Below are 18,648 nucleotides of genomic sequence, written 5' to 3'. Positions count from 1 at the left end.
TGGCCCAGCCCCATCTGGCAATGTTGACTGTGAGGCAACCAAGGGGAGAGCTGGGAACACAGGGCAAAAAGAGGTTGCTAGTATTTGGAGTGAGTTGGTGTGACCAGGAAAGTGGGGGTTAGGGTCAGATTTTTCTAAATAAAACCCAGCCCCAGCTGGTGTCTCATTTCAAGAGGCTTTGGCTGCTTAGGACAGAACCAATCAGTATTGTGTTGCACATGGAAACAGGCAATGGTGAACTGTTTGCCAGGGTGGATCCCGAGCTCACTCGGTGCAGGCCGCTTGAGGACGCATCTGGATCGTGATAAGCATCAACTACAACCGTCCAGCGCGGGGTGTGCCGCAAGCCTCTTACTTACGTTATGTCACCCACCTCTCCTGGCAGCCCTGTTACCATTACAATCCCCATTGCGGACGGCAGAACACAGACTCTGGCCAGGCTGAATGACTTCGAGGAGTAGCGGCTTGAATTTCGGGCGAGAAGCAGAGGAGAAGAGATGTCAGCTCCTGACCCGGGTCAGTCTACACAACTCGTGGAGGGGACAGGAGCATCTGAGCGCGAACCTGAGGAGAGCCGACGTGCTCTCGGTCCAAGAACACGGAACCCGCGCTCGGTCAACGCGAAGGAGTTTCAATCCAGCCAACGCGGAGGGCGCGGGGGTCTGCTCCCTTTGGGGTTTGACACCTCGGTTTCAATAGGGCATCCCGGAGAGAGGGGTTCAGGCCGCCGACCGCGGCCGCCAGCGCCCAGCTCCCGCCCGCGCCAGCCGGTCCGGGGCAGTGGGGGCGTCGCGAGGCCTCCCGCCGCAGGCCGTGCGCGCCAATGGAGGCGCGCGCCACGGGCGCGGGGGCGGGTCCGCTGCTGCGGCGCCGCTCGAGGAGTCCGGGTCCCGGCCCGCCTCCTTCCGGGCGAGGCCCAATCGGGGGGCGGCCCCCGGCAGCCCCGCCCCGCCCCGCCCCGCCCCCGCCCGGGCGCCGGGCTGGCCTCTGCCGCACGCAGCCTGGCCGCCGGGAGCAGCGCCGGCGCCGTCTTGCCTGTGGCGCGGGGGAGCTGGCCTGCGGCGGCGGGATGGCTGGCTACCTGCGGGTCGTACGTTCTCTGTGCAGAGCCTCGGGCTCCGGCTCCGGCCCGGCCTGGGCCGCCGCGGCGCCCACAGGTCCCAGCTTGCAGGAGCAGCCGCGGCGCCACTGTGAGTGCCACGAGGAGGATCCGGGCGCGCGCGCCGCGACGTGGCGGCCTCCCGGGCGGGGACCGGGGAGCGCGGCTCGGGACCGTCGCCGGGCCGGGGACGGCGGGGTTGGCGCGCAAAGAGCGGGGGGACGGGGACGCGCTCCCCGACCCCGGGGCTTCCGGCCGCGCCAGGCGCACGGGTGGGGACTTGAAGGACAGTGGCAACTGGTGGCCCTGGCGCGGCGGGCGCTGCGGCCCTGCGCGGGCGGGGTTCTGGGCTGCTCCGCGCCCCCAGATACTCCTGTAGGGGGTGCTGGGGGTGTCCGGGCGCGGAGGGCCTCCCGCCTGCCCTGGGAGGGGGGCCGGCCAGCGAAGAGGGGGCGGGAGCCCCGGGCCGGTGTTCCCGTGAGAGGGAGGGTCGCGGCGCGGTCTCGGCTCAGACAAAGGCGGGGAGGAGGCATCCACTTCCCCTTCCTTTGCAGCCCGGCGCTCTGTAATCCCTCCTCGCTGTCAGGCCCTCGTCGGCTATTTTAGGAGCCTTTTACGCGACAGCTGGAGGAGCGTCCTTCTTATTTTCCCTTTTGTTTGGACACCCCCCGCCCCCCCCCCCCCAGCCCGTCACTTAAGTCTCCATCCCGGGTCCTCTCCTTGGCCTGAGCTGCCTTTTCTCGCCAGCCGGCTCCTGCGCTGCTCTTCGGCCCGCCCCACTCTCCCGCCTGGGAGACTGGGCCCTGGGCAGCCACACCACGGTGCCTCTCTCCTGAATAGTGCCTGAGTGCTTCTGTGGTACCCTCAGCACCCTGCTTAGGAAAGAAGCCAGTAGTCAGGTGAGAATAAGCAGGATTTAGCCTGAATCTCCATTACCAATGCCTGCTGCCCCCTGTGGCATGTGGGCATCGCCTTCCCCGTGGCTCTCCATTGCCAGCTACAAAAGGCCGGGACAGTGTACCCCCCTTGGCCCTGCCTCTTGCCTGTTGCCACGGGAACCTCTTTCCTGACCTGGCCTGGGGCCCCTTGGAGTGAGCCAGGGCAGTGAGGAAGAGGGAGGGGGGCCCAGGCAGCCTGGCATTACTGGTAGGGTAGGTAATCTTTAACGAGTGTGGGAGCAGCTGACCAGAATTGGGGAGGAGTGGGGGGTGGGGAGCACAGAGCTTGGGCCCCCACCCCCACTCCCCTGCCAAGGAGAAAGGGACATTTCTGCTTTTGTACTTCTGGGATGTGTCTCTTAAGTGGCCAACCCTGCAACTCCAAGATTCCAAGTGCCCACAGGCCCCAGAACAGTTTCCCATATGGCACCACCTTTAGCAAAATAGTTAGAGTTACACTGTCCAGTTCACCCTTTTTCTCTCCTGCATCGATGATAAAGAAAAAGAAAGTTTTTAGTTGTAGGTCCTTCTAGAAATCCCCAAGTGGTGGGTTGGTTATTAATGGGGTGAATACATAGTATTTGATTGAGTTAGACAAGAGATTACAACTGTGGCCTCTGCTAGCTTGTTACCTGGCAACACTGCTGGAGAGAATATTTGGCATTCCCCTTGATGACCAGAAAGAATATATTTTTTTTGGCTAAAACACTCCTGTGTCTTTGCTGCTTGGTAATTCCCACGTCTCTAGTTTTGCAATTCCCTGGCCTCCAGCGACTGCTGGTGGTAGTTCTGATAAACTGGACTTTGGGAAAGTGAGGGTGGGCTCTGCTCAGGCACTCCCTGGGAGAATTATCTTGGCTGGCCCTCCTTAGCTCTGTTCCTCACCTAGGAACTTCTTGATTTTTCTTACCCTCCGTCTTCACTTTTCAGACCTTGGTGACTTGCCTGCACTCTTAGATTCTAGGGCAGATTATTTAATGATTGATCAGCGTTCTGCAGACCTACCCGTGGGGTGGTGATTATGTGTTCTCCGCTTGTTTTGGCCACATCAGATAAGACCACTGCTGCCCCATCAGAGGTGTTTTGGGTGGTCATGTTTAGGTCCAGCAGGTTTGGAGAAAGCCTGGGGCCCTCAAATCCTCCATGTGAGGTTGGAGCCTCTTGTGCTGGTTGCATTCCGGGTGTGAGGTGCTGGACACTGCCCTCTGGTTACTGGAAGCCATGCTCTGTGACCTACCCTGGAGTTTACATTAAGGTAAATGCATGTTTAAAATGTCAGTGGATTGCACATATTAACACAGTATAAGTTGTGAGTTTTTCCAGGGCAGTTTGCCCATTGCCTGGCAGACATGCCACCCATGTACATTTGTGTTGGTCTGGTGAAATCTGATGGGGAGAGCTCACTGGTCTCTGTGTGGCATTCCCAGAAGGTAGGAGGGGAGGGGGCACATTGCATCCCAATAGGAGGTGAGGACAGGGTAGCTGCTTACTCTAGACCAAACTGACTGACTTGGCATTCATTTGTGACTTCAACAACTATGGTGCTCTACTGTGTGCCAGCCTCTGTGCAAGGTGCTAGGGACAGAGCCAGAAATAAGAGGCAAAGATTTCTGCTCCTGTGCAGCCTAAATTCTAATGTGGGGACAGTCAGTAAAACAAGGTAGAAATTGACTAGTGTGGTGTGTGAGAACACGAACTAAGGGGAACAAATTGGTCAGGAAGGTGTGTGTGGAAGTTTTTATGGGGCCGCCAGAAAAGACCTTGAATGAAGGGCTAATGGAATAAGGAAACAGGTCATTTGGTTATCAGGTGCCAAGGCCTGGTGGAGAAGTGCACTTTTGCTTGTAGGGAAGCAGAGGGGGAGGGAGTGCCTGAGGCTGGCACAGAGTAGGGTGGGGAGTGGGGGTGGGGTAGGGAGGAGGGCAGTAACAGATCTGGTCGGGCTGGTTGGGAGGTGGGGGGCATGCTTTTTTGAGGACTTTGACCTTTGGAGGGTTTGAGAAGAGTGTCTTGGCCTGATTTAGATTTAACAGGTACACTTTGGCTTCAGAGTTTTGGTAGGAGGCTTGGAGTCATAATCTGGCAAAAGAGGGTGGCCTGCACCTGGCTGGTTGCGCTGGGGGTGGTGAGAAGTGGTTGGACTCTGGATGTGTTTTGAAGGAAGAGCCATTAAGATTTTTTGATGGTGTAGATGTGGCTGTAAGGAAATGGAGGAGTGGAGGTTGACACCAAGGAAAATGCTAGAGCCTCTTCCAGAATTGCTGCCCTGCCTTCTTGAGCTCCCAGGAATTGGGGGCTTCCCCCCACATGCTGCTCAGCTATGGTAGCTGAGAGCAGCCTGAGTGAGAACGTGGTAAAGTACTTAGTCTTGGGGGTGGTAGCTTTCTTGGGAGGGATCTTTAGCCTTGGGTTTGGAGCAGCAGGTGGATCCTGAAACTGGGGACAGGTTTTAAAATCCTTCCTTGGGTAATATAAATAATAGTGAAAGGGAATATAAGGGAAGGGAGAAGAAATGTGTGGGAAATATCAGAAAGGGAGACAGAACGTAAAGACTGCTAACTCAAAAAAAAAAAAAAAAAGACTGCTAACTCTGGGAAACGAACTAGGGGTGGTAGAAGGGGAGAAGGGCGGGGGGTGGGAGTGAATGGGTGACGGGCACTGGGGGTTATTCTGTATGTTAGTAAATTGAACACCAATAAAAAATAAATTAAAAAAAAAATCCTTCCTTGGTGTTGGGTGCTAGCAGACCAGATGGTGAGGAGAGTTGGCCTACTGTGACTGGTGTGATTCCATCCCACACTCTGGCCAGGACAGTGTGCAACGTGTCTTCCGAAGATTTAATATGGTGGCTGTTCCTTCAAAGCTTTCAGGGAGGTCCATGCCCTTTTCATTGGATTTCAGATTGCTTGTCATCACTTGTCACCCAGAGAGGGTCAGACGATGGGGGCGTCCCTACCATATTGGCTGAACACACAACATCTCCTACTCTGATGCCTTGGAGCTTATGTCCTCTGGAGGGTACAGGATAGGCCTGGAATCAAGAAGCTGTCTCTAGTGCCGCCCATCCTTGCCATGAGTGAACACCATCTCAGTGTGGTAGAAGCAACTCACCCTTCAAAGAAGAGACTGTATTTTTACGTAAAATCTCCTCTGGGTTGTTGTTGTTGTGTGTGTGTGTTTCTTTTTTTCTTTTTTCTTTTTTTTTTTGTTTTTGTGTGTTTTTCCCCACTGGTTTAGATTTTTAAAGACTAAAAATTGGGCAGCCCCAGTGGCTCAGCGGTTTAGCGCCGCCTGCAGCCCGGGGTGTGATCCTGGAGACCCGGGATCAAGTCCCACATCAAGCTTGTTGCATGGAGCCTGCTTCTCCCTCTGCCTGTGTCTCTGCCTCTCTCTCTCTCTCTGTGTCTCTATAAATAAATAAATAAATAAATCTTAAAAAAAAACTAATAAAAACTAAAAATTTTTCTTATTTTGCATCGTGGCAAAACTGCGTAACAAAAATTTCCATGTTAGCCATTTTTAAGTATGAAGTTCAGTAGCATTAATACTTTCACGTTGTCGAACGACCAATCCCCAGAGAGACCAATCCCCAGAGATTTATCGTCTTGCAAAACTGAAACTCTGTGCCCATTAAACAACAGTTCCCCACACCCTCCTCCCCCACAGCTCCTGGCAACGACCAACCAACCGTTCTACTTTCTGTTTCTATGAATTTGACTCCTCTAGGTACCTCTTGTAAGTAGAAGCAGGCAGTATTTTTCTTTTTGTGACTAGCTTATTTCAGTACTCCTAATGTCCTGCAGGTTTGTTTTTTTTTTTTAAAGATTTATTTATTTATTTATGATAGAGAAAGAGAGAGAGAGAGGCAGAGACACAGGAGGAGGGAGAAGCAGGTTCCATGCCTGGGAGCCCGACGTGGGACTCGATCCCGGGACTCCAGGATCGCGCCCTGGGCCAAAGGCAGGCGCTAAACCGCTGAGCCACCCAGGGATCCCCTGTCCTGCAGGTTTATCCCTGTTGCAGCTTATGTCAGCATTCTCTTAATTTTTAGGACTGAATATTCCATTCTTGAGATACCCATTTAAAAAAAAAAGAGTTTAAAATTTAATTGACCTTCTGGGTAAGGTACAGGGATTGTGAGAAGCTTAGGCAGTACATGGTTATTAATTCCTTGCATAGTTATTACTGCTTCTAATTTATTATAAGAGTAACCTTCTAGAGGTACCTGGGTATCTGGTTGAGCATCTGCCTTTGGCTCAGGTCGTGATCCCGGGGTCCTGGGATGGGATGAGTCTTGCATTGGGCTCCCCGCAGGGAACCTGCTTCTCCCTCTGCCTATAATTCTGCCGCTTTCTGTGTGTCTCTCGTGAATAAATGAATAAAGTCTTAAAAAGGGGGGGAAAAAAAGAGTTACCTCCCAGAAATGGTTTGAGAGTGTTTGGGAAATGTGGAAATGCTGTCTATGTAAGTATACCACATCATAACTCCACTGGCCATCCAAGGGGAAACTGGCTTTATGGGATTTGAAACAAAAGAACTTGAGCAGCAAGAGATATGGAGGTAGGTCTGGATCCATTGCTGTCACTGACGGCGGCAGCACTTCCTTTTTTAGTTTCCAAGCAAGTACATTCACATTTGAGTGCTGGGGAGCCCAGTCTTAGAGAAACTTGGAATTCTGAACATCATTTAATCTTTTGTAGGGACGTTTTTCTTAACCTTCCTGCATTAGTTTCCAGTGTCCTCTCGAAGGCTCATACCACATTTCATTCATCCATTCGTTCCTTGGTAGATATTTGAGTTGCTCCCACCTCTTGGCTATGTGAATAATTCCTTTTTTTTAAAATTTCATTTATTTATTCACGAGAGACACAGAGAGAGGCAGAGACATAGGCAGAGGAAGAAACAGGCTCCCCACAGGGACCTGATGTGGGACTTGATCCTGAAACTCCAGGATCGTGACCTGAGCCGAAGGCAGACGCTCAATCGCTGAGCCACCCAGGTGTCCCAGCGTGTGAATAATTCTGCTATGGACATGAGTGTACACATATGTCTTTGAGACCCTGCTTTTAATTATTATTTATTTTTTTTTTAATTTATTTATGATAGGCACACAGTGAGAGAGAGAGAGGCAGAGACACAGGCAGAGGGAGAAGCAGGCTCCATGCACCGGGAGCCCGATGTGGGATTCGATCCCGGGTCTCCGGGATCGCGCCCTGGGCCAAAGGCAGGCGCCAAACCGCTGCGCCACCCAGGGATCCCCTTTTAATTATTTTGGATACATATCTAGAAGTGGGATTGCTGGCAAGGTGGCAATTCTCCCTCCCCCCCACCTTTTTTTTATAGGGGAAGGGCAGAGGGAAAGAGAGAGAGAGAATCCCAAGTAGGCTGTCCCCCCAGAGCAGAGCCCGAGCCCCTGCCCCATCTCAACCCTGAGATCATGACCTGAGCCAAAATCAAGAGTTGAATGCTTAACTGACTGAGCCATCCAGGTGCCCTGGACAATATGGCAATTCTATCTTTAATTTTTTTTTTTTTAAAGATTTTATTTATTTACTCGAGAGACACACAGAGAGAGGCAGAGACACAGGCAGAGGGAAAAGCAGGCTCCATGCAGGGAGCCTGACATGGGGTCTTCCAGGATCATGCCCTGGGCTGAAGGCAGGCGCTAAACCGCTGAGCCACCTGGACTGCCCTCTATCTTTAATTTTTTGAGGAACCATCATACTGTTTTCCATAGTGGCTGCAACATTGTACGTTCTTACCAGCTGTATACAAGGGTTCCAGTTTCACCACATCCTCACCAACACCTGTTGTTTTCTGTTTTGGGTTTTTTGTTTTGTTTTTGATAGTAGCCATCCTAATAGGTGTGAGGTGGTATTTCATTGTGGTTTTGATTTGCATTTCCCTAGTGATTAGTGCTGTGGGGTGATTTTCATATGCTTATTGGCCATTTACATGTCATTTTTGAAGAAATATCCATTTAAGTCCTTGGCCCATTTATTAACTGGCTATTTGTTGTTATTGTTGTTGAAATTACCTTTTAAAATCTTGGTCACCAATTAATATATTTAGTTTCTTTATTTTTGTAGTTGTTTATAATTTTTATTTTATTAAGTCTGCTCCGTGCCCAGTGTGGGGCTTGAACTCATGACCTTGAGATCTGGAGTTGCATGCTATACTGACTGAGTGAGCCAGTGCCCCAAGTCCATGCTGCTTTAGCTCCCGTGGTTGCCCCCAGCTCTGGGAAGTGCTCCTTCAGGGTGGCTGTACTCCTGACTCTGATGACAGAGCAGCTGCTTGGTCTCTCTCCATCATAGATTTACCCTTACTCACACTCCTTGAGGCCAGGCACTGTTATGTTTTTCTCAGTGTTTCAGGAAGAGGTGCTTAGCACCTGGTTGTAAATAAGTGGGCCTGTGTTCTCTGAGGGTTTGACACCTGCAGGCACAGCAGGGAGGGCTGCCTGCTGTGATCTTGACATTGAGTTCCCCATACAGGTGTCTGGTGTCGGAAGTCCAAAAATTGAGCAGACCCAAGTGAGGCTGAAACCTTTAGGATTAGCCCCAGATGACTTCTCCTTAGGGATTATGATTATGGCAGATTCAGTACAATTAAAATAACACCTTGATTAGCTCTCATGACTTTAATTCAGGAGAAGCGCTCTTAAAAGCTGAGCTAGCTCTGCAACAGCCCAGTAGACTTTCTGAGGTCCCGAGGCCCTCTCAAGCTTTCAGCCAGGAAAGGTGAAGAAATTTTGTAGCTTGGGTCCAAAGGCCCCTTCGCGTCCTGGAAAGGGTGGTAGAGCAGTGCCAGCTGCATCCACCTTGTTCTCTAGGGAATGGAATGTTTGGAGTGTGTGTTTGCTTTCTGCTTCTCTACATGTGACCCATGAGGGTATCCAGAGGCTATGCTTGAGCTAGAAACCTGGGATCTATCCTGACTTCTGACATAAGCCACACTCCCTGGGTCTCATTTTTCTTCCTAAATAATCTCTAAAAATCTTTTTCGATTAAAAAAGAAATCTGTTTGCATATCTTTGGGAGATTATTTTTAGATTAAAAAATCTGTGCACATCTTTGGAAAGTGAGTCATTTTGCTGCACATAATTCACCTTTTTCTCTGTGGGTTGGGGATGCCAGCATGAGTCATGGTTGTGGTGTGTATTGTGGGACAGTTATATGTTTGGAGTTGTTGGGTTTTGGTCACTTCTGTTTTAAATGTGCGTAGGTGGCAATGCTTTTTTTTAGTTTGAGGGCCTGCTTTTCATAGACTTCTGTCCCTTGCTGTCTACCTGGCAGTGGTCACTTCTTCTGACCATTTAAGTGTACATCCTGGTCCCCTCTTTGGACTTGCTCTAATCTCTGGTGAGGTGGAAGACCCGGAACTATATTCGTAAGGATTGTGTGTGACATAAAAGTTAATGGGCCCTAAGTGAGGGCTGAGGAGACTCCACTGGGGACAGAGCCCCACTCTCAGCTGTCCTCTTGCCTGGGTTTCAGCAGTGAGTGAGCCTTCTGGTGATGGAAGCCCAGTGGTAAGTTTGACACAGATCTGGTCGCCCTACTTAGTCACTGCTTCTTCCTGGCTGTGGGTAGAGGAACGTGCTGGTGCTCAGGTACCTCTGTCTACTCCAAGTAGCCTGCACTGATTTAACTGGATGAGCCATTTTCTTGTGTTTTCTTTGGACCTCACTTCCCAGACTGTTGGTTTTTCTCATGAGTCAGACTTTCCTTGGAGAGCCTCCCCTGGTTCCTCTTGTCCTCCACCATCTCCCCGGACCTTTAGTGCTTCTCTGTGCGACAGGCCACCTTGAGCCAGCTCGGATCCAGGGTTCTGAGTTCCATTCCGATGTCCTAAGCCTATGCTTCCCATTGAGAAAGGTGGAAGATGTGTTGTCTTCAGGCGGTGTAACCTTTGGCAGTAAGCTGGGAAACTCTGAGAGTCTCAGTTGTATCACATTTAAAGGGGGAAGATAACCATATACCGTTTTGGGAGCAGTTTGAGACCTAAAAGGAATCACGTAAAGGGCGTGTGTATGCCATCAGGCACACAGGAGGTGCCAATACAGTTTCTGTCCTCACTTAGCTTTAGTCCGGCTCCTGTTACAAGGTTAGTAACTGGGTGACTTTGAGACGAGGTTACAGAAAGGATGTGGGATAGCTCATAGAGCTGCAGGGATTGGGCCACAGGGGCTGCTGGCTGCCCTGGGGACGGAGTGGCAGCAGCTTGTAGGCGTCCGCTTCCTGACTTGCTGTTGGACAGGGTGGCCCCAGCTGGCTCTTTGTCTCTGAGTTGGTCTCCTCTGCCTTCAGATTCCAAGGGAGAGGATCTGATTGTCCAGGCTGTCATCTCTCTGGCTGGTCCTAGCTGCCCGTCCTCAGTGGGGTGGTCCAGGTCCCCCAGGTGGCCCAGGAGCTGCTCCTGCTGAGGGGGAGAGGGAGGGCACGTGGGTAACTGGGCCCCTTGACAATGCTCCCTCCTGGGTGAAGGGCAGGTCTGGCTGGTGGGGCGAGCCAATCCCCCGCCCCCCCCACCGCGGCCCTCGCCAGAGGTGTGACGCACTGCGTGTGCCCGGTCCTAGATGCCGACAAGAGGATTAAGGTGGCAAAGCCGGTGGTGGAGATGGACGGCGATGAGATGACCAGGATCATCTGGCAGTTCATCAAGGAGAAGGTAGTTCCTCCCAGAGTGGGCAGCTCTCTGCACAGCTCCCTGTGCCCCAAGTCAGGTCCCAGGGTCACCAGCTGCCCTGGTGGGCGGCAGCAGCCCTGTTGCTGTCCTTCCATCCACCTTGCTGTCATGTCCAGACCATGCATGGTTTTCACAATATCGGGCAGGGGTCCGTCCTCAGCAGTGTGTCCTGTGCTCGTGCCAGAGCCCACATGTTTTACAGAGTGTGTGTGCATTCAAGGCCTACCCTGCATCGTGGCCTTTTGATACCCCATGTTCTGATGTGCTTTCTGGAAGGAGACAGGGGCTGGTGTGCCGGGCAGCATGCATAGAGTTAACCTATCCTTGGGGTTCGGGGCTGCTACCCAGATTATGGCTGCAGTGCTCATTGGACAGGGATGTATGTGTCTGAGCTATCATGGTGTTGGCTTCCAGCATGGCTACTTGGCTTCTCCAAAGTTGCTGTGGTGTGGATCTGCCTGGGAGAGCCCATATTGTGTGTGTATTCACAAGAAGGTTGAGAATTGCTACTTCCCATTGGGGAGGAACAGGGAACCCACTGTACAGAGAAATACAGAGATACTTGGAGTTGGGGTTCAGCTGAGTTGGGCCACTGCTGTCCATGCTGGGAGCAGAGCCCTTCCAGAGGCTGCGGCCTGGTCTCTCCCGAGAACCCTGGCATCCTGACAGCTCTCACCTGGCCCCACTGAGGAATGGCTGATCTCATCCCTCTGCCATGCTGTCCCCTTGCTCCACTGGCCTTCTGTCATCCTTGCCCCAAGTGGGTGTCCTCTGCTTTCGCCCATGCATGCCCCTCGGTCACAGACATCTGGGCTGATACCTTGTCCTGGTCATCTGTCTCTAGCTCATCCTACCCCACGTGGACGTCCAGCTCAAGTATTTCGACCTGGGACTTCCAAACCGTGACCAGACCAACGACCAGGTCACCATAGACTCCGCGTTGGCCACCCAGAAGTACAGTGTGGCTGTCAAATGTGCCACCATCACCCCCGATGAAGCCCGAGTGGAAGGTGTGAGGGGGCGGAGGTGGGTGGGCCAGGGCCGTGGGGGCTGAGCCACGAACCCAGTCTCCCTGTGATTGCCTGGGAGGCAGGGGAGCCCTTGAGGTTCTTGCAGATGAGGCTGGGTGGGGTGGTGTTCCCAGGCCCGTGGGCTTTCTGCTGTGCTATGTGGCTCTGGCCAGTGTAGGTGTCTTTGGCGACAGTGAGGAGGATGCTCATGCTGATGCCGGCACAGTAAGGAGAGCTGCTTTGGCAGCCTGCCCCTCTGGCCTCCTGGATTGTTCAGCAGGCAGGTTTACGAGAGCCTTGGTGCCACCTCTGTCCAGCAGAGTGCTGTTTATCAGGCTCGAGAGCCTCAGGGGGCTCTGGGGAGCATTGCTCATGTCTCGCCATCATCTTGGCATTGCAGCTCTGCCCCTTGCCCCTGTGGCTGTGGAAAGGTCTCAGCCGCCCTCACCAGGCTTGGACTGGCTGCTGGTCCCTGGTTCTGGGGACCACTTTTCACGGTTCCAGGAAATAATGGCACCAGCGTGTGGATAAAGGGGCCAGGTTTGGAAAATTTGAGAAAGGGTGGTTTAGGGGTTTGCAGAGCTCTTTCTCTCTTGCTACTTGCTACAGTGTGAGGAAGCTAGAAGGAGGCATTCAAGGCACATTTCCAAATGCTCCAGAGCTCCTCCCGTCTTTCGGGTGGTATTGGAATCATTTTAGTGTGAGGCTCTTTTTGCAGTTCTTATTTCTCCTGAGCCCTGGGATTTATATATTCTTATTTTGTGGACAAGGAAATAGAGAGTCACAGTCTTAGCAATGTGGGCTGGACCCCGAGGTTCGTGGCAGTACCGTGGCAAGAACAGAAGAAGGTCTGCAGAGTGGCAGCGTGCTGCCAGAGTCCCGTCAGACCGAGCGTGATGTGGGAATAATGGCAGCTGATAGAGCACTTCTTTGCCGGGTGCTGTGCTAGCCACTTTACATACGAGTTCATTTAATCCTCACAGCAACCCAAAGGCTAGGTATCTTATCAATAATTTCATTTTATAGCTCAGGTTAAGCCATTTGCATAAAACTCACAGTTGGAGGTGGTGGACCTTGCAGCCAAGGAATCTAATCCCATGGCCCACTCCTTCATATTCTAGGCATTCCCCAGGATGATTTGCAGGCTCCCATCAGGCTGCATTCTTGCTTAGGGTTCACATTTTGGTTGGAAGGTGGGGGCTGCAGCGGGGCCGCTCCATCTCTGTCCTCGTAGAGTTCAAGTTGAAAAAGATGTGGAAGAGTCCCAATGGAACCATCCGGAACATCCTTGGGGGGACCGTCTTCCGGGAACCCATCATCTGCAAAAACATCCCACGCCTCGTCCCCGGCTGGACCAAGCCCATCACCATTGGCAGACACGCCCATGGTGACCAGGTGGGCCACGGCGGGAGTTGGCTCTCACTGGCCTGGGACCCTCACTGGACCCCTGGCCTGAGCTGCACTCTCATCTCTGTAGTACAAGGCCACAGACTTCGTGGTGGACCGAGCTGGCACGTTCAAGATCATTTTCTCCCCAAAGGATGGCAGCGGTGCTAAGGAGTGGGAGGTGTACAACTTCCCCGGCGGCGGCGTGGGGATGGGCATGTACAACACCGACGAGGTAAGGCTGTGGCTCCCGAGTCCCTCCTCGCTGGGCCCTGCCTCCCTTCAGGCCACCTGGAACTGCTGACTCTGACTCCTCCCGCGCCCAGGGCCTGGAAAGGTCTGAGGCCTGTGAGCCAATGCCTCCGAGATGCGTTCAGGGGGACCCATGGTGTGCCCGGTATGGAGTGGGGCTCTAAGACCCCTGCTCAGCCAGACGCCCCTGCTCTCCAACTTCCTGTGCTCATTCTCCCAACATGCCTTTGGGACTGAGTTAGTTGTCAGGATGCTTGGCTTAAACAAACCGGATAAGCATTCTTTTTTCCCTTTCTCCAGCTCTTGGTTTTCATTTCTTCTGTGGTTGGCTTCATTCTTGGGTTCTGAGGAAGTGGCCATCAGTAGCTCTGGGCTTAATCCCGGCCAGCTTGGTTTCCCTATCAGGAAAGTGCCCTTTTTGTTCATGGTTCCAGCAAAAAGTGCCAGGCCTGGGTCATGAGACCATCTCTGAGCCAATCATGGAGGTCCCAGATAGGCTCCACCGGGACACACGGTCAACTCTATAGAGATGGGTTGGTGGGCTGGGGGAATCAGGGGAGAGGAGGGGCAAAATTCAGGGGCTGCTTCCTCCCAGAAGTTGAGAGGGGGATACTAGGCCAGCAGACACAGCGGATGCTCCCTCCAGGGTGGTGGGTTCACCCAGGCTGTCAGAGCAGGTCGTACATCTGGAGGGAGAGGATGCCATTCCTGGGGCCCCGGTCCTGACCCTGGGGACCAGGAAGGGTGGGCAGTGCCCAGACTGGGTACCATGCCAGGGGCCTCTCTCTCTCCCTACAGTCCATCTCGGGTTTTGCGCACAGCTGTTTCCAGTATGCCATCCAAAAGAAGTGGCCCCTGTACATGAGCACGAAGAACACCATTCTGAAAGCCTATGACGGGCGCTTCAAGGACATCTTCCAAGAGATCTTTGAGAAGTAACAGCCTCTCCCTTTATTGCTCTCTAAGGATCCCACACCCTTTCTATGGAATACACTAAGCAACCCCCTCAATCCCCATCCTACAGGGTGGCTGCTGTCCCAGTGAATTCAGCTCAGCTCTGAGCTCAGGGAGAGATCCCCAACTTGTTAGCTTCCTGCCCTCTCCCCACATCAGGCCCTTTTGCTTCCAGGCACTACAAGACCGACTTTGACAAGAATAAGATCTGGTATGAGCACCGGCTCATTGACGACATGGTGGCTCAGGTCCTCAAGTCTTCAGGTGGCTTTGTGTGGGCCTGCAAGAACTACGATGGGGATGTGCAGTCGGACATCCTGGCCCAGGGTATGCTGGGAGTGCTGTTCCCCAGGGGGTCAATTGTTGATTTTCTCTGGCTGGGCGATTTTCAGACCCTTTTCAGAGAAAACCTCTTTAGTGAGGCAGTAGGACTGGGGCTCACTAGCTCATTGAGAGGTTCCGGTTCCCCGTGGACAGCAGGGGGCAGGAGCTCCCTGGAATAGAAGGGAGGAAGGATCGCAAATTTGGTTTGGACTGGTGTATTACTAAGGCTACTTTTCCAGAGAAAGGAGAACATAGGAATTCAGGTCCTAAAGGGTGAGGTGTGTCAGCTTTGAGGTTGCTGCTGTCCACGAAGGAGCCAAGTCACCCTGGCTCCAGGTTTGGGCTAGATTTGGCTCTAGCAGAAAAATGGGATTGAGCACAACCGAGTGCTTTTTGAATTACAGAGAATTCATTTTGCTCAGTAGATCTGTTGGTTGTAGGAGAATAGTGGGGAAGGTGGCAAAGCCCCAAGCCCTAGAGCATCCTATGAGACAAATTGGATTACAGCAGAAAGCATGGATGAGGCCATTAGAGAAGTAGCTATAAGAACTAGCTCCTGAGAAGGAAAGTGAACTCTACTTTTTCCAAGTGAAAGTTGTGAGGAAAAGATACAGTGTCCTAATGTTTTATAAAAACCTTTGGTTCGGGACTCCTGGGTGGCTCAGCGGTTGAATGTCTGCCTTCGGCTCAGGGCCTGATCCTGGAGTCCTGGGATCGAGTCCCATGTCAGGCTCCGTGCAGGGAGCCTGCTTCTCCCTCTGCCTGTGTCTCTGCTTCTCTCTCTCTCTCTCTGTCTCTCTCTCATAAATAAATAAATAAATAAATAAATAAATAAATAAATAAATAAATAAGTAAAATCTTTAAAAAAGCAAAAATAAAAACAAAAATCTTTGGCTTTATTTCAGTAAGTAGATCCTCTTACTAGAACAATTCCTGTCTAGGATGGAAGGATGAAAAGCCATAGCAGACAAGAGAAAGACATGATAATTACCTTAAAGTATATAAGGAATTGGTGGGTATGAGAGTCTAGTAAACATAGAGAAGGGACCCCTTTCCCATGCCCCAGCTGCAGGCATTTTAGAAAACTAATTTTCTTTTCTTCTTAAGATTTTATTTATTTATTTGAGAGAGAGAATATAAGTGGGGTAGGGAGAGGGGGGATGAGTAGATGGAGAGGGAGATGCAGACTCCCTGCTGGTCTGGGAACCTGACTCAGGACACAATCCCAGGACCCTGAGATCATGACCTATGCCAGAGGCAGATGCTTCACTGAGCCACCCAGATGCCCCTTGGACAACTAATTTTTTTTACAAGTTTTTCACTTTTTCTAATTCTGGGGACTTAACAGTTCTTATTTTTGGTGCTGTGGGGTGCTTTTGAAGCCCAAGAGACCTTGACAATAGAAAAAGTTGACATCTGGATTTGGGAAAATTTGGGAATAAATCATAAATCGCCAAAAAGTCGCCTAAAAGAGCAGCAGATAAAGTGATCGTTGTGCAGTAGCTGGTGGTGGGCTTTCTGCTTGAATGAGCTGTTTGGTTATGAGCCAGACTGGGTGGGTGGAATGCTTGGGGTCTGGGGCCCTGGCGGTGGGGACACAGATGTATGTTCACAGGCTGATGTGTAGCCATCTGTGAATAGCCCCGTGCCCTGTACCAGGCTCTGCAGACCCACGACAAGGGTAGTCAAGCCCAAAACAGTGACTGTCCTCCCAGGCACAGTCGGGGGTCATGAGCAGAGAGGCAGCTCAGAGCTGAGAGGCTCCTCCTCACAAGCAGGAGGGCAGGTGGGCTCAACCCATGGTTGGAGGAGTGGTACTCACACTCCACTGAAAGGAAGGTCTTCCCCCTCTTCAGGCTTTGGCTCCCTTGGCCTGATGACATCTGTGCTGGTCTGCCCCGATGGGAAGACCATCGAGGCTGAGGCTGCTCATGGAACGGTAACCCGCCATTATCGGGAGCACCAGAAGGTGAGTGTAGGGACTGTGGTCGCACGCCCATCTACCCCAGGGGCCCAGAACCCAGTGATGCTGAAGGCTGGGAGGATGGAGTCTGGTTTGTCAGCCTAGGGGTGGCCAGCTGCATCCAGGTGCCCCCTTGTCGGCTGGTTTGGTTCCTGATGCCCCTGTGGCCCCCACCCCCAGGGCCGGCCTACCAGCACGAACCCCATTGCCAGCATCTTTGCCTGGACACGCGGCCTGGAGCACCGGGGGAAGCTGGATGGGAACCAGGACCTCATCAGGTGAGTGGAGAGGGAGGGGGCCTGAGCTGATCCAGGGCAGATCCTGGGTCCTGGTGCTGTAAGCTGGGGCCTCACTCTGTGTCCCCCCCCCCCCTCCCCCCCGCCGCAGGTTTGCGCAGACCCTGGAAAAAGTGTGTGTCCAGACTGTGGAGAGTGGAGCCATGACCAAGGACCTGGCAGGCTGTATCCATGGCCTCAGCAAGTGCGTGGCCTGTGGCAGAGGGTGGGACTGACCTTTAGGGACCTCAGGGTTGGATGGGAAGAAGCCAGAGGATCCTCTTAGAGGCCCCCTCTAGGGTGAGCTTAGCCACCAAGGGCCCGAGCTTGGATAGGTCCCTATCCCCGAGGCTAGCACCCCGAGCCTGGCCATCCCCTGCTGAACTCACCGTGGCCCTTTGGTGGTGGGCTCTCAGCAGCCTCTGACCTGGGAGGGCGGCCACTCAGGTGCCCAGGCTCAGGCTCTGCCCTGGGAGGGCCCGGCTGGAGCCGCTCCTCATGCGAACGGTGTTCTCTCGGCAGCGTGAAGCTGAATGAGCACTTCCTGAACACCTCCGACTTCCTGGACACCATCAAGAACAACCTGGACAAGGCTCTGGGCCAGTAGTGGGGGCGGGCCGCGGGTGGCGGGTGGGGCTGAGCTAGCAGTGGGCCTCGAGTGAGCCCCCTCTCAGGCCTTTGTAGGGAACTTTTTTTTATAAGCAAGATGTTTTTAAAAGTATCTGTGTGTTTCCCCTCATGGTGATGTGAGGCGGGAACAGTGTGTTTTACCTCAGCCACTCAGTGTGTTTTGCATACTGTAATTTATATTGCCCTTGGAACACATGGTGCCATATTTAGCTACTAAAAAGCTCTTCACAAAACTGTCTGTTGTGTTTGTTGCTGAGGGAGGGAGGCAGCCCAGCCAAGGCCCTGAGAAAGAGGTCCTCGGAGGGCTGGCGGGTTCGGGTTCCACCTGGGACAGCCCGTGATGCCGCAGGGCTGCGTCGCGCACGGTTCTCCATTCAGTCAGGGGCCACGATGGGTGTGAGCATCCTGAATGCTGTGGTGCTGTCTGACTGAGCCCCGGGGAGTCTCAGGGTGCAGGCCTGTGGGCTCCCTGAAATTTTCTAGCATGATCCGGTTCCTACATCCTCCTCTCCATTTTCTGATTGTTACCGCTTCCTCATAGATTGTTTTTTTGCTTTGTTCTAATGTTCTTTTTAAAAAAAAGATTTTATTTATTCATTCATGAGAGACACAGAGAGGCAGACACCGGCAGAGGGAGAAGCAGGCTCCCTGCAGGGAGCCTGATGTGGGACTCAATCCTGGACCCCGAGATCATGACCGGAGCCAAAGGCAGACTCAACCACTGAGCCACCCAGGTGTCCCTCGGTTCTAACCTTCTAAACCTCGCCAGATCTTTATTTGCCCTTTTCTCGGTTTTCAAAATGAGTCCCACCCAGCAGCTGCCTCTCCGTCCTCTCCATGGCTGCCTGGGGCTTGGCGCTGGGACTGGGGGCCCCATGGGGTCTAGATCACTGCATCCCAGACTTGGGTTCATTTTCACCATTCTTGGGCAAAACCAAAAGAGTAAGATTATAAAGTTGCTGTAAAGCGAAATAAATCCAGATTAAAGGGCTATTTTTTATGCAGGGATCATATCCTACTTTTGGTGTTTATATGTCCAGGGGAAGACTTGTACCAGCTTCACTTGATAAAATAAATACTTGGCAACCCAAAGCCAATTCCCCAGTTTCGGGGGACTCTCGTGGCT

General features: G+C 52.6%; 1 protein-coding gene and 1 long non-coding RNA gene across 2 annotated transcripts in view; one reads left to right on the top strand and one right to left on the bottom strand.

Moving 5' to 3' along the window:
- LOC144298283 (uncharacterized) overlaps nucleotides 1-18,648 on the bottom strand; it is a 176,963-nt gene that overhangs the window by 8,065 nt on the left and 150,250 nt on the right. The gene's annotated exons all lie outside the window — the stretch shown is intronic.
- IDH2 (isocitrate dehydrogenase (NADP(+)) 2) lies at nucleotides 994-17,755 on the top strand. Its single transcript, XM_077872747.1, has 11 exons — nucleotides 994-1,190; nucleotides 10,619-10,710; nucleotides 11,573-11,738; nucleotides 12,973-13,133; nucleotides 13,216-13,359; nucleotides 14,175-14,311; nucleotides 14,506-14,657; nucleotides 16,511-16,623; nucleotides 16,798-16,895; nucleotides 17,005-17,097; nucleotides 17,415-17,755. The coding sequence occupies exons 1-11, from the start codon at nucleotides 1,070-1,072 to the stop codon at nucleotides 17,497-17,499; spliced, it is 1,362 nt and encodes a 453-aa protein (XP_077728873.1). The 5' UTR covers nucleotides 994-1,069; the 3' UTR covers nucleotides 17,500-17,755.

The sequence above is a fragment of the Canis aureus genome, chromosome 2 (genome assembly GCF_053574225.1).
Source record: "Canis aureus isolate CA01 chromosome 2, VMU_Caureus_v.1.0, whole genome shotgun sequence".
Lineage (NCBI taxonomy): Eukaryota > Metazoa > Chordata > Mammalia > Carnivora > Canidae > Canis > Canis aureus.
This window is presented reverse-complemented; position numbering and strand designations above follow the sequence as displayed.

Coding starts and splice junctions, on each gene's coding strand:
- IDH2 (XM_077872747.1), top strand. CDS start 1,070: ATGGCTGGCTACCTGCGGGTCGTACGTTCTCTGTGCAGAGCCTCGGGC. Junction 16,624..16,797: donor ATTATCGGGAGCACCAGAAG/GTGAGTGTAGGG, acceptor CCCCACCCCCAG/GGCCGGCCTACCAGCACGAA. Junction 17,098..17,414: donor TGTATCCATGGCCTCAGCAA/GTGCGTGGCCTG, acceptor TTCTCTCGGCAG/CGTGAAGCTGAATGAGCACT.